General features: G+C 30.4%; 1 protein-coding gene across 1 annotated transcript; it reads right to left on the bottom strand.

Moving 5' to 3' along the window:
- Positions 1 to 9,374: 9,374 nt before the first annotated feature.
- On the bottom strand, positions 9,375 to 13,683 carry LOC127087030 (serine/threonine-protein kinase GRIK1). The gene is made up of 13 exons (XM_051027866.1): positions 13,354 to 13,683; positions 12,957 to 13,154; positions 12,495 to 12,869; positions 11,840 to 11,914; positions 11,716 to 11,760; positions 11,511 to 11,585; positions 10,922 to 11,009; positions 10,652 to 10,776; positions 10,455 to 10,550; positions 10,189 to 10,255; positions 9,977 to 10,092; positions 9,816 to 9,894; positions 9,375 to 9,691 (listed from the first exon to the last, which is right to left on the bottom strand). The coding sequence occupies exons 3-13, from the start codon at positions 12,816 to 12,818 to the stop codon at positions 9,546 to 9,548; spliced, it is 1,236 nt and encodes a 411-aa protein (XP_050883823.1). The 5' UTR covers positions 12,819 to 12,869; positions 12,957 to 13,154; positions 13,354 to 13,683; the 3' UTR covers positions 9,375 to 9,545.
- Positions 13,684 to 14,009: the final 326 nt, after the last annotated feature.

Below are 14,009 nucleotides of genomic sequence, written 5' to 3'. Positions count from 1 at the left end.
GATTAAGAAGTAATATATTTAGTTTGAGAGGAATGAGTGGTGCAACACTTGGGTTTGGTATTTGGAGATTTGGTGAGAATGCACTATGAAAAAGAGTGTCACATTGAAAGATAAGAAAAACTTAATCTAGTTTTTAAGTCATGTGAGGGAAGGGGTGGAGAGAAACTTTTATTATAATAAACTAAAGATGTTAATAGATGAGTAAAATGGTCAAAGACAAAAAGATTACAAGTAAGAAGGTGTCAATTGAATTGAGTGAAAGTTATTCTGGACTTTGTTTGGATAGTTACATTAGATGATGGGTTTTAAGGTGCAAAAGGTCTCCTCCCCAAGACATTATCTGTTTCTCCGTATTTTTTATTTTTTTAAAGAATGAGACAAAGTTTTATGTATATAATTTCTAATATGTCTGACTCACCCCGTTCTTTTACGAGTGTGTATTGGAATCGTTCTTGATATAACATAGATTCTATCATTTTTTATATTAATTAAAGATTTTAGTTATTCACTCTTCACTCGAATGAATCATCCACATTTTAATTGCAAGATGATTTCCTTTGCAACGTGAATTTTAAAAGAAGAAAATTTACAAAAACAATAATTTTGAAATGAAAAGAGGAAAAGTGTATGAAAGGGAAAGGAAGAATATTTTTTACCACTCTGTTAAAAACTCTTTGTCTTAAAATTTTATGTGTGTGTTTCACTACTATACAAACACATTGTGTCTTTCTATTTATAATGAGATTACTTGCATATCAAACAATCTCAAAACAACTAACAGATTAATTTCGACAGGTTGTATTCGACTTTGTCGAATAAACACAGTTTTGACTACTACAAGTTGTATTCGATTTTCTGTCAAATACATGCGGATTAGACTACTACAAACTATAATAGACTCTATATACATACAACTTCGACTATGTCGAATTCTGCATTTTACAAACATGCTTAACACAAAGAATTACATATTTCACACATCACCTAATTCATTGTGTCTAAGCTATCTACATTCATCATAGTTCTCAATCTCTTAAACAATTCCACTTGCACAACCTTTGTCATGATGTCTGCAATTTGATTCTTAGTTCTGTAGTGATCCAAGTTCAGATTCTCATTTGTTATTTGTTATTTATAAGATAATGGAATCTCATCTCTATATGTTTGCTTCTTCCATGTCATATTGGGTTCTTGGTCAAATTGATAGCAGACATGTTATTAATATTCATGATCATTGCTCCACGATTCTTACCTGCAATTTCCTCAATCAGATTCATCATCCATGTTACTTGACATGCACAAAGAGAGGCAGTTTCTTTGGGGCTGATTTTACAGTTGGTCATCATCCATGTTGTTTGACATGAACAAAGAGAGGCAGTTTCTTTGGGCTTGATTTCACGATTATCCACAAGTCCATGATCCAAGACAATGCATAAAATCCTAGTTGAAGTAGCTATAAAAGGAGCTCTTGAAGAAATGAAAAGAGTTCAGTAGTTTTTAGAGAGAAACACACAGACAAAATCCAATGAAGAAAGTGAGTTGAACATAGTAGAGATTTTTCTTTTCATCCTTTCAAGTGTGTGCTATCAATACCTAGTATGACAGAAGTTGTCTCTTGGTGATAACCTTTGCAAGAAGACGAAGAAGATACTCTTAGGTTGTTATTTCTTTTTCACCATGTGTTTAAGAATGATTAACTTAGGAATCAGTATGGTTGTATGTACTAAGTTCACTATGAGTTAAACCTTTTTATGTTGAGCAATGAGAAGTTAATATAATGTATTATTTTATGTTAAATGACATGTTGTTAATGCTTTATTTTATCATGTGTTAAAATTGTTATAAATCTGCTTCTTTGACTAGTCAACTTGGGAAAAGATACAAGCTTGTTGTTGTGAGATCTCCAACAACAAGTGGATTTTAATGACTGAAAATAGTAGGATGGAGGTATTTACTAGATTAGCTACTTTAGGCTTTGATTGGTTGAGAAGATAAGTTGTAAAGAGAGAAAGATGTGAGAAAGAGTATGAAAAGAGTGAAAAATAGAGTAGATTTGTGTATTGTTTATTATAAGAGAAAAAGAAGAGAAATAGAAAAGAAAGAAGTGTGTCATTTTTTGAAAAAACAAAAATATCATTAAATTAATATATATTTATTTGTAAAATTATTATTATTAAATTTTAATTATACATTTTAATATATATGTGTAAATCATTAATACACTCTAATCAAATTAATTTTATAAAATAGTTTAATTTTATAATTTAATTTTTATTATTGATTATATCTTTTATACCTTAAAATAAATAAAAAAATATTGTACATTTACATGAATTATAATTAATTATCAGCATTATAATGAGATAAAGGATATATATATATATATATATATATATATATATATATATATATATATATATATATATGATAAATTAATTGCTACAGTTGCATTTTTTCTCATTTATGGAGAGAAAGCAAAAACACATGGGACCTACCATATTTTATCTCTCTCCTCTATTTCTCTTATCATCCAAGCAAGAGAAATAATGTATTTTTCACTTTACTCTCTCAAATATATTTCTCTCGCACATAAATCACCATAAACAGACACATCGTTAAAGATAAAGAGCTATAATCATAGAAAAAATTCATAATAAATTTATACATGCATTAAGGTTATATGTGAAGTTTAGATATTTGCCCACTTGCTTTAATGTATATATTCATGTTGTTGTAGAGATACACATTTAGATCACTTTCTGACCTCTCCTGGCACGACAATAGCACATCATGTCCACATGATTGACAAGTTATATTAATGGATCATTGCTCAATATGCTCTCTATTATTGAGCTCACTTACTTTCTTAACACTGTTTTTGACATTATTTGATACTAAATTGAACTTGTGACATCCATAAACTATTTTTATCTAGCTCATTTACAAAATCATTCTAAGTTACTTTAAACTCCCTGTGGGTTCGACATCCTTACCATTCTATCACTTGCTACTTAAAACATACATGTATACTTGCATGTGACATCACACGTTTTCAACCAACATACCATACTCAGTTTTAAACTTAACAAACTCATTCTCCCTTAAAAAATCATATATATTATTGTTCCAAGATCTTGAAGCTTGTTTGAGTCCATACAGGATTTTATGCAACTTGTATAGCTTGCTTTCTTGACCTTGCTTCACACAACCAATTGGTTGTGCTACATAAACTTCTTTATCTAATGGGACATTCAAAAATGCACATTTCACATTCATCTAACACATTGACCAGTTATTCATGTTTGTTGGGCCAACAACCATCCTGATTGTTTCAATTGTAGTAACTAGTGCAAAGACTTCATCAAAGTCAATTCCTTATTTCTTAATATATTCTTTGGCTATAAGTATTGTTTTATGTCTGGTTACTTCTCCTTTTGGATTAAGTTTCACTTTGTATACCCACATCACATTAATTTCCTTCTTACCTTGTGGCAATTTGACTAGTGACCAAGTTTTATTGACCTCTATGGATTCTAGTTCCTCCATCATGGCTTGTATCCACTTTGAGTTTTTCAATGCCTCGGTTACATTGATTGGCTCAGTATCTGCATAGAAGGAATAATGTACCAACTATCCTTCATCATTGACCACGTCCTTTGATGTGATCACACATTCTTGCAGTCTTTCAGGCATGTTTCTCGTCCTTTGAGGTCTATTTGTACCTGCTTTAACCCTTTCTCTTTCTGGTCGAATTTCCTTGTCAGTTTCACTAGTTCGTTCATCACATAGAACTCTTACTGAATCCTTCTTGACATTTTCATTCCAATCTCACTCCTTCATCTCATTTATGATCATATCTCTATCGATCATAACTTTCTTTTTCAAGGGATCAAACAACTTTATCCACCAGTTAAGTGATATCCTATCAGGATCATCGGGCTTGACTTATCGTCAAATTTCCTTCTCAACTGGCCAGGCACATGTCTATGTGCTATGGAACCAAACACCTTCAAATGAATTAAGCTAGGCTTGACACCAGACCAACATTACTCTTATGTGATTCCTTCTAGCTTCTTGGTTGGACATATGTTTAAGATGTATGTTGCAGTCGAGACAGCTTCACCCCATAACTCATTTGGTAGATGCTTGCCCTTTAACATACTTCTTACCATGTTCTTGGTGGTTTTGTTCTTCCTTTCAACAGTACCATTTTTTTGAGGAGTATGTGGTGGCACCACCTCATGCACAATCCCTTCTCTTTCACATAATTCATCAAAGTCTCTTGACACATTATTCTCCACCACCATCCGTCCTCAAAGTCTTGATCTTGTTGCCACTTTGTCTCTCCACCATAGCTTTGAACATGACGAATACCTCAATCACGTCACTTTTCTTCTTGATTAGGTAAGTCCACAGTTTTTTGCTATAGTCATCTTTGAATGTAACAAAGTACTTATTACCTCCAATTGAATATATCTGAAGATGACCATATACATCTGAGTGTATGACATCAAGGTGGCTTCAGTATTACTTATTGCATATTTTTTGAAGTTGTTCTTGTGTTGCTTTACCTGAACACATTCTTCACATAATTCATTTGAAATATGGATTTATGGTAGTCCTAAAACCATGTTCCTTCTCTTCAGATTACTGATGTCTTTGAAATTGAGATAGCCAAGTCTATAGTGCCATAGTCATTCATCCCGCCTAGTTGCAGTTTCCAGACAGTTGTGTTCCATCACATCAAGTTCAACCTTGTAGGTTCTGTTCTGAGACATAGATGCCTTAAATATTAACTTGCCACTTGAGTCGGGTACTCTCATTATCTTATCTTCTATCAACACTTTGTAATTCTTCTCAATCGATTGTCATATGCTGAGCAAGTTACTTTTCATGCTGGTATGTACAATACATTAGAAATCACTTATTATTTTCCATCTTTCCTCATAATCATGACATCACCAATACTTTCAGCATCTAGGGTGTTGTCATTTGTAAATTTCACTTTTTTCTTCATAGAGGGACTGATATTGACAAACCAAACTCTCATTTCAGTCATGTATGGTGAGTATCCTAAGTCCAAATACCATTGATATTTGAATCTTTCTTCTTCTTTTGTTGTGACCATCAACAACACTTCTTATTCTTCTTATCTTGCAAGCCTTGCATCACTTTTTTGGTTATTTCTTTTGTTTTCAGGACAATCACTAGCATAGTGACCATGCTTCTGAAAATTGTAACACTGAATATGACTCTTATCAGTTTTTTCCCACCACTTATTCCTCTACCTACAGCACCCCCTCTATGATTGCTTTAAATTTAGGGTCGTGTCTGATTCAACAGATTTCCTTCTTGTCGGTTACTTCTATCATTTGATTTGTTGTTGACTCATATGACTTTGTTGTCATTCCATCTTCCTTTACCTCTTTTCTTTTTCTGATTATGTTTGCAGAGCTACATCACCTTTCATATTGCTTGCAGTCTTTCAGTCATTCTATGTTCATGAGATTCATGCATCTCTTTAGCCTCTTCTTTTGTCATGCTTGACAAGTCCTTCCACTCTTCTATGGCTACTACCAAATGATTGAATTTTAAAAATAATGATCTCAAGATCTTTGCAACTATCGACCTCGATGTCAATACTTCTCCATACATCTTAATTTGATTCACCAGTCTTGTTACCTTAGTGAAGAAATCAGTCACACTTTCACTTTCTTCCATCTGAAGCAATTCATATATTCTTTTGTGAGTTTGTAACCTCGCATATTTCACCTTCTCATCACCTCCAAAAGACTTTTCCAAGATGTCTCATGCTTCCTTCGATAAATCTGCTTCACCAACTTTCTTAAAGTTGTCTATATCAACGCATTGATGGATTATAAAGAGGATTTTATAATCTTTCTTCTCAAATCTTGATGTGCGACCTTTTGTTCATCTGTGGCATTATCGCCAATTGGTGTCACTCCGTTCTTCATAAGATCCCAAACATCTTGATAGAAAAAGACAACTTTCATCTCCTTACACCAATTATCATAATTCTTGTCATTTAAAATGGGAAGATTTGCTGGAAAATGTCAGTTTGGGTGATAAGTCATTGTTCTAAATACAAGATGTTGAGATCGCTCTTGATAGAACAAGATTCAATCACTTTTTTGATTGATTCAATATCATTATTTTTTACTCTTCACTCGAGTGAATTAACCACATCTTTGTTGCAAGATGATTCCCTTTGCACAATGATTTGTAAAAGAAGAAAATTTGCGAAAGCAATTATTTTGAAAAAAAAATGAAGAAAAATGTATGGAAGTTAAGAATATTTTTTTGACCAATCTGTCAAAAATTATTTTCTTAAAACTTTTTGTGTGTTTCAAACAATGAAATTACTTGTACATCAAAAAATCTCAAAACAATTAACTAACTTCGACAGATTGTATTTAAATCTTTCGAATTCACACAAGTTGTATTCGACTACTACAAACTACATTCAACTCTATCAAATACATACAATTTTGACTCTGTCAAATTGTACATTTTACAAATATGCTTAACACAAAGAATTACATAAGTATGGATAATAACAAAAATATTTATAATTTTTAGTCTTAAAGAAATTTGTGGGACGTATAAAAACATTAGAGGTGTGCTCGTTTGCCCCTGGTTCAATTTCTATACCATAACCAAATCCTCTTTTTAGATAGTTAGATTAGATGAATGAGTTAGGGCCTGTTTGAAATGCATCTTAAAAACTCTTTTTTAGTTTTTGAAAATTTAAAATTTAAAAACTTGTTTGAATATAATGTTTTGCAAAAGTGTTTTTAAAAACTCTTTTCTATTTTTCAGTTTTTAAAAGCAAAAAAGTGAAACAGTTTAGTTGTGTTTTGCTTCTTACTTTTTACTTTTTAGTATTATTAAATTTGAAGAAAAACATAAAAATTTATAATTTTCATTAATAGCATTAATGTAATTTTAATAATTTTTATATTTTAAAAATAAAATAGAAAAACGTATTTGAAAGAGTACGTTATTTCTTTTATTTATGCTCTTGTATAAGTAATCTTTTCAAATATGTTTATTTATTTTACTTAATTTTTTTTGTGTTTCTTAATTATTTTCACTATATAATTTTTTTTCTATTAAACGTGGAATCTCATTTTTTACTTGTTTTTTTCTTATTATTATTACAAACAAGTGTTATGTGATTTGTAAAATTAAAAATTGATTTAATTCAATTATTTATATTCGACCAAATATTAATTAATTTTCTTAAGTTTGTAATATTTTATACAATAAAATAGATTTTAAAAGTAAATGACAAAATATGCATTTTTATTCTCTTCTTAAAATACTATTAAAAGATTGGATTATCAAATAAATTTTTTCATTTTCATATTTTCAAAACAGTTTTTAAAAATTAATTTATCAAACAAATATTTATTTTATTTTCTTTCCAAAAACACCTTCTTAAAACTGATTTGTAGAACACTTTTTTAATATTAAAAAACAAAAGTGATTCAAACGAGCCCTTACTATTTCAAAATTGAATGCCTTCATGTAGCCTAATAGCCTTGTTGCTGATCTACTGTAGGCATTTATAAAGTGAATCTCTAAAAAAGTGGGGGAAAAAACATATGTATTTTTATAAATAAATTAGGATTAAATATGATTTTCCTTCCTACAAAATTATTTCAAGTTTTATTTTTCTGGCTCTAAAAAAGTTTTTCCTCCGTCTTATAAAAATATCTCAATTATATTTATTTTAAGTGTTAAAATAAATATTTATTTAAAATTTTAATATAACTTTTTTTTTACAATTATACTCCTATTTATTAATTTTTATTATTTTTAAAATACTATTAATTATAATAAATAAAAGTATTTTAATAAATAATACTAATTTTATCATTGAACTCAAATAAGACACTTAACATATTTTTTTGTTTCTTAAGAAATTATGCAAGCAGTTTTAATAAACAGAAACAAAACTTGTTTAATATCTTTAAATTTTGAAAATGTTTCTTTTCTTACAAATATGTTTAGAATATTATTAAAAGATATATTTATGATAAAATAAATTAAAGGTGCCCTTTTAAAACGTAAAAACTTAAATAAAAGAATGAGAATTTAGATTTTAAAATGATAATTTTAAATTCATTTTATGGAATTTTTTATTTATTCCAAATATACTTTAAAAAGTACAAAAATATTTTAAAAATTATATATAAAAGTACCTTTTTTTGTCATTACTTATATAGAAATACTTTTATTCTAAATATAATCCAAATATAATTTAAAGTATATGTAGAAATACTCTTGTAAGTATATAGAAAAAATAAAACTATAATTTTATAATTAAAAAAACATATAAATTTAGGATTTAATAGTGATGGTTCTGACCGTGTAAAAAAGTTATATACTATATTAAAGTAATCTATTCCGATGCATCACCCATTTTCTCATAAATTTACAGAAATACAATAAAATTAAAATAATCTCTTAAATACATAATTAGTGTTTTAAGTAACTAAAATTTAGTGTTTTAAGTAATTAAAAAAGTTTTTTTTTAATTGATAATAACTTCTCGCTCCATTTCAAATTAAAATAATCTACCTGACAAATTCACACAAATTAAAAAAATATGATAGGTGTAAAGGAAAATAATAATTTTGTCAAATTTTTCTTATTGATTACTACTCTATTTTAATTATTATTAATAGATAGTGAGAAATATAGTAAATTCTAAATATTAATTAAAAAATAAAATTAGAAGATAAAAATTAAAATTACATTAGAAATTAAAAGTAACAATTATTTTGAGAATAGTTAGAAAGTTATTAAGAGATGAGCATTTAAAATATCGGCCAAACAAACCATATTTAGCACCTGACAATGTCTCAAATATAATGGATTATATAATTGAGAAAACCTATGGAATACCAACAACAAAAATTGCATTAAATAAAAACCCCATTTCAATATTATAAAATACTTTGTTTTAATGAATCAAATGTCTATATACATATTTTTGGTGTCTAAAGATCATTTGTTTAAGGAACATATTTTAGAAGAAGTAAAAGCATTAAATAAAAGGAAGTGCATGATTGCTTTTCTTTTTGTAACCCAAAACAAATGTTATAATATATAAAAGTATAAACAACAAACACATTCAAAACTCAAAAAAAGCATAAACAAAACACTCCATGGTTCATGTATATAATAATATATAAAAGTATAAACTGAACATAACTCAGCACATGCTTGAGAAAAAGCTCATTATATGCTAGAAAAGGACAAGAATACTCTGTTATGGAATAATGAGTTCACCCAAAAAAAACACTTTTCCAAATTTCCAAATGATTCACAACACAAACAAAAGAGAAAAAGAAACATGAACCTTATTTTCTTTAATTCCAATGATTCTATCCAAACTCTATAATTATCATAACATACCAAAATAGCTCAAAGGGATATAAAAAATGAAATAAGATTAATGGGTTTTGCCTGTGTACATTGAGAAATCCAACTTAAAATAACTTAGTGAGTGTGGATCAAGCAACCACATTGCTCTCCTCAAAGTCTTCGATCACCAGACTCTTGCGTTTGCACCAACACGAGTACTTACCGATTGGCCCATCATTTCCAATAACCCAATCATGCTCAGCAACTTCAGCCAATGTCATCCTTTGTTCTGGGTCTGCACAGCACAGCATTCAATTAAGAACACTTATGTCACGTTTTAAAAACCGACCAAATCGCGGCATATTTAGTAATATTCCCCTTTTAATAAGAGTTAACAGAAGAAGTTGAATGTCATGTACCTTTGCAAAGCAATCCTTCTATTAAGTTCTTTAACTGCGGGTTTATGTCGTCCGGGATTTCTATGGGATTATTGACTATCTGGAAAAGTAAGAAAACATCAAATTTAGATTTCTTTAGTATAAACTGAAAATATGTAACATTAAGCTTATGTAAATATTACTCTGTCATATGTATCTTGAAGTGTGTCGCCGAGAAATGGGTATTCGCCCAATATCATACAGTACAAAGTTACTCCTACTGCCCACGTGTCCGAAGCTTTGCCGTGATAAGTAAGACCTAAATAACATCAACAAACAAAACTGATATGAGAATACTTGCTTTCATAAATTCCACAAGCAAAGTATCTTGCTATTTTCATAAAAATCTGCTAACCTAAACAACATTCTGGTGCAGTGAAAACAGGAGTGCCAGGTGATCGACGAAGTTCATCATTACCATCCTGCAAAATGAATACAAGCATGGTTCTATATGCATCAGATTTCATACCTTCAATCAATCATTTTCAGTTTCACACAAAAACTTCACTGTGGGTCCCAACTCATGCTGTAACTTTCTAGTTTCATACATAAAATAATGCGATAGACTAAGTAAACTTATCGTCTTTTATATCTTTAAAGGACCATTTAGTTCAGTATTACCTCAAAAGCCTGGCTGACACTGAAATCCCCTATCTTTACAGTCCCATTGCGGGTAATCAACAGATTATCAGGTTTTATATCCCCATGCACTATATTCTGCATTTCAAAACATGTTCAAATGAATGAGTGTAACCACCAACAAATAAATGAAATGATAGATAACATTAACACAAAAATGATTGGTTGAGAGATAATACATGACCATGAAGATATGTTAATCCCGAGACTATATCACGCATGTATTTCCTAGTGGTTTCTTCACCTAGGGCACATTGACGACCTGAACCCTCGCAAACCCATTTTCCTTCCACATATTCAAGTACTGTACAAGTAAACGTTAGCAATTAAGCACATAACAGAACTTAAAAGGATTCTTTCAAACTAGAGGCTCAAACATATATGTAGATATTTCAGTAGTGTAACCAATCATCAATAAGAAAAACCAATAAGAAATTAATGATGAGTACCCATGTAGAAGTCATCTGACTCTGGGTCATCAATCACCTCAATGAGATTAACGATATTAGGATGTTCCAACATTTTCATGATAAGTACCTGAAATAAAGCAAGAACGCCTTTTATACTATAACATAGACACTAAACAATGTCTAAAACTATCAAGTTAACAAAAGTTATAAATCATAAGATCCACAAAACAGGAACCAGCTAATTGGAATATAAAGCATTGGCAAAAGGAAAAAATATATATTCATGAAATGACATATATGCATGCTACTTTCTAATAAGAATAGCAAATGACAACATATTCCATAAGAACAATAGGACATCTAGGAGATGCCATTGCCAACATGTATATTCAAGAACAACAGGTGACACTAGATTCCACAATACTAATCGACATCTAGGAGCTGAAACTAAGAACTTACTACCATATTACTCTTGGTAGGTATAAACTAGAAAATGAAGCAGTGGCCACTAGGTGACAAGCATCTTGTGGACCAGATTTGGTATATTCACAAGTAAAATACAAATTATAATTGAAGGTGGGGGAAACCTCCATTGGTGATCAAAAGAAAGATACTAGAAGAAATATACCTCACGTAGTACATCCGTCATGGCAGTCTCAGATGGGGCAACTCGAAGCTTTCGTAAGTGAGACTTATGAAAGGACTGCAGTTCAAAAGAGTTAACTTCAATAAATCATTTGCAATACTCTTTATCTTGATAACAGTACAGACATGCATTTTGCAGTAAGCCTTTGATAAAATGGTTTGCATGCTAACACTAAAAGTCTCCTTACCTTAATTGCATAATGTCGTCCATCAATACTACTTTGATAGAGAGCCTGCAATGAATACCAAGGAAAGGGCTCAGGAAAGTAAGCACATTGAGAAAAGGGAAAGTGTAATTCCACAAACACTTACCACTTTGGCATAGCTACCAGAACCTATCTTATACTCTCGAATATATTCATTTAACATCTTGTTCCCGTCTTCATCCTGAAAGCGAGGCATAATTTAAATAAAGGTTATGAAAGAAAAGATATCCAATACATTAGAGAAGTTTTATCTCAATACAAATAACCATGTGACTCAACAGAAAGATTAACAAACATGATAAAAAAAAACTTTAGAAATTTACAAGTGAAGAAACATGAAAAAAAAGCCATCACTACAAAGAACGCAATCACCCAAAAACATTTCGAAGACCAACCTTAACATGACGTGACGTCGTCAAATTTGATACAAATACTGTCAAAAAACTATCGCCAACTTCCATTTGTCAAATTCTTAACTCAAAATTATAAATCAAAAAAATTTAACACAATTCGGCTAAGGCTTGGGAAACCTTAGAGTGGTCAAAACATAGTGCAGATTTCACCAATATTGAACTCAAAAAACATTCATACATGCACACAAGTCAACCTTAGAGTAATAATCAAAATACAGAGAGTGCAGATATCACCAATATTGAACTATTTATACATCCATACAAGTCAACCTAGTCTAGATGTTTAATTGCCACAAAAAATTGAAAGAACCTTTACAGTAAAAACAAAGAGGAAATCCCCACAGTTACCTCAGATCGAACAAGCTTGTCAGTCTCCTTAGCAGGAAAAGGCCTACAAATCATGCCATTCTCTGCTCTAAAGTTCAAAATATCCTCAGAACGATTGGGTAAATTCTGCACCTCACTATCATCTCCACTCGTGTTGTTACTAGTATAATCACCACTATGTGATACCTCATCACACTCCGTTTCTCCATCCGTCAATAGCCCCTGGGAGAGATAATTCTTTATGCTTCGTCTAGTACGTCTGCGCCTTGGTTGTTTATTCATCAACCCGAAGCAACTCCAGCAGCCAATCATTTTAGTAAATGAAAAACTCCTATAATCTGCCATTACAAATGCCCAAAGCAAATATCCTCCTAACAACTAACTTTTCTGATGACCCTGCAAAACATAAATCTCCCATCAAAAGGGTTTTCATTTTTCAATATGATTTACCATAATTATACACAAAGTATGATTGATGATTACCTTATACGAGAGTAAAGGAAGGGCTTCAAGCCCAATTTAACTAGGCTATTCTAACGGATGCCATTCAGCTAGGTGGAGAAAACCGCTAGAGAAATCGAAACAACTGTGATTGACACCCAGCATTGTGACAACTCCAGTTTCTAACAATGGCTGCAGGCACAGCCCACAACTCACCACCAATAATTCGTTGACCTTTTACTATGAACAGGAACATAAAAAAATTATAAAATATACTATAGATTAAGAAAAGTCACACATTATTATTGAATAACAACAACATTTAAAGAGACAAAATTAGCACAAATAAAAAATACACATTCATACGCCATCAGAGAGAAACGTCAATGAATAATGAAAGAGGATATCATAAGATAATAAAAATGTTTTAAAAAATTACATTTTTATTTTCTGCTGATCGGATTCGGGTGGAAAAAGACAAGAAATGGAAGAACCTTTGACCCAGAAGCTCCAAAAGCCTGAAATTTTAGCAACAATGGATGGCCTTTGGAGTAAAACGCGGAACCCTAATTTCAAAATTCAATCGCAAAGATAGGTGAAATTATACCCTAGAAACGAATCAAAGCTAATGGAAATGTAATCAAACGGTGTATTCGAATTGAAATTGGGAAATGATGATGAGAAAACGGTGGAAACAGAGAAACCCTAGGAGGAAGAAACGAAATTGAGATGAGAAAAAATGGTTAAATAACAATTTTAAATTAATTTTTTTTATTTGTATTACTAGTATATAATATATAATAATTATTACTATTAATATTAGAAGAAAAAAGAAAGTAGCAATGGAAAAATGTTGTAACAGGTTGGCCACGTTGGGAACCTCGTTTTAAGACACTATAAAGGGCTCCCATGTTATTTCATTATTAGCAAACTAAGAAAATATGAAGAAAATCACTAAAATATACATTAAAAAATGCAATTAACTTTTTTCTTTAGGTAAAGATATTAATTTGCTAAAAAATAAAGAAGATTAATGACAATCTTTTTATATAACTATATAAAAATAATATAAAGTTTATGGAACATATGTTATAG

The sequence above is a fragment of the Lathyrus oleraceus genome, chromosome 5 (assembly GCF_024323335.1).
Source record: "Lathyrus oleraceus cultivar Zhongwan6 chromosome 5, CAAS_Psat_ZW6_1.0, whole genome shotgun sequence".
NCBI lineage: Eukaryota > Viridiplantae > Streptophyta > Magnoliopsida > Fabales > Fabaceae > Lathyrus > Lathyrus oleraceus.
The sequence above is the reverse complement of the archived record's forward strand: the minus strand, read 5'-3'. Positions and strand labels throughout refer to the sequence as shown.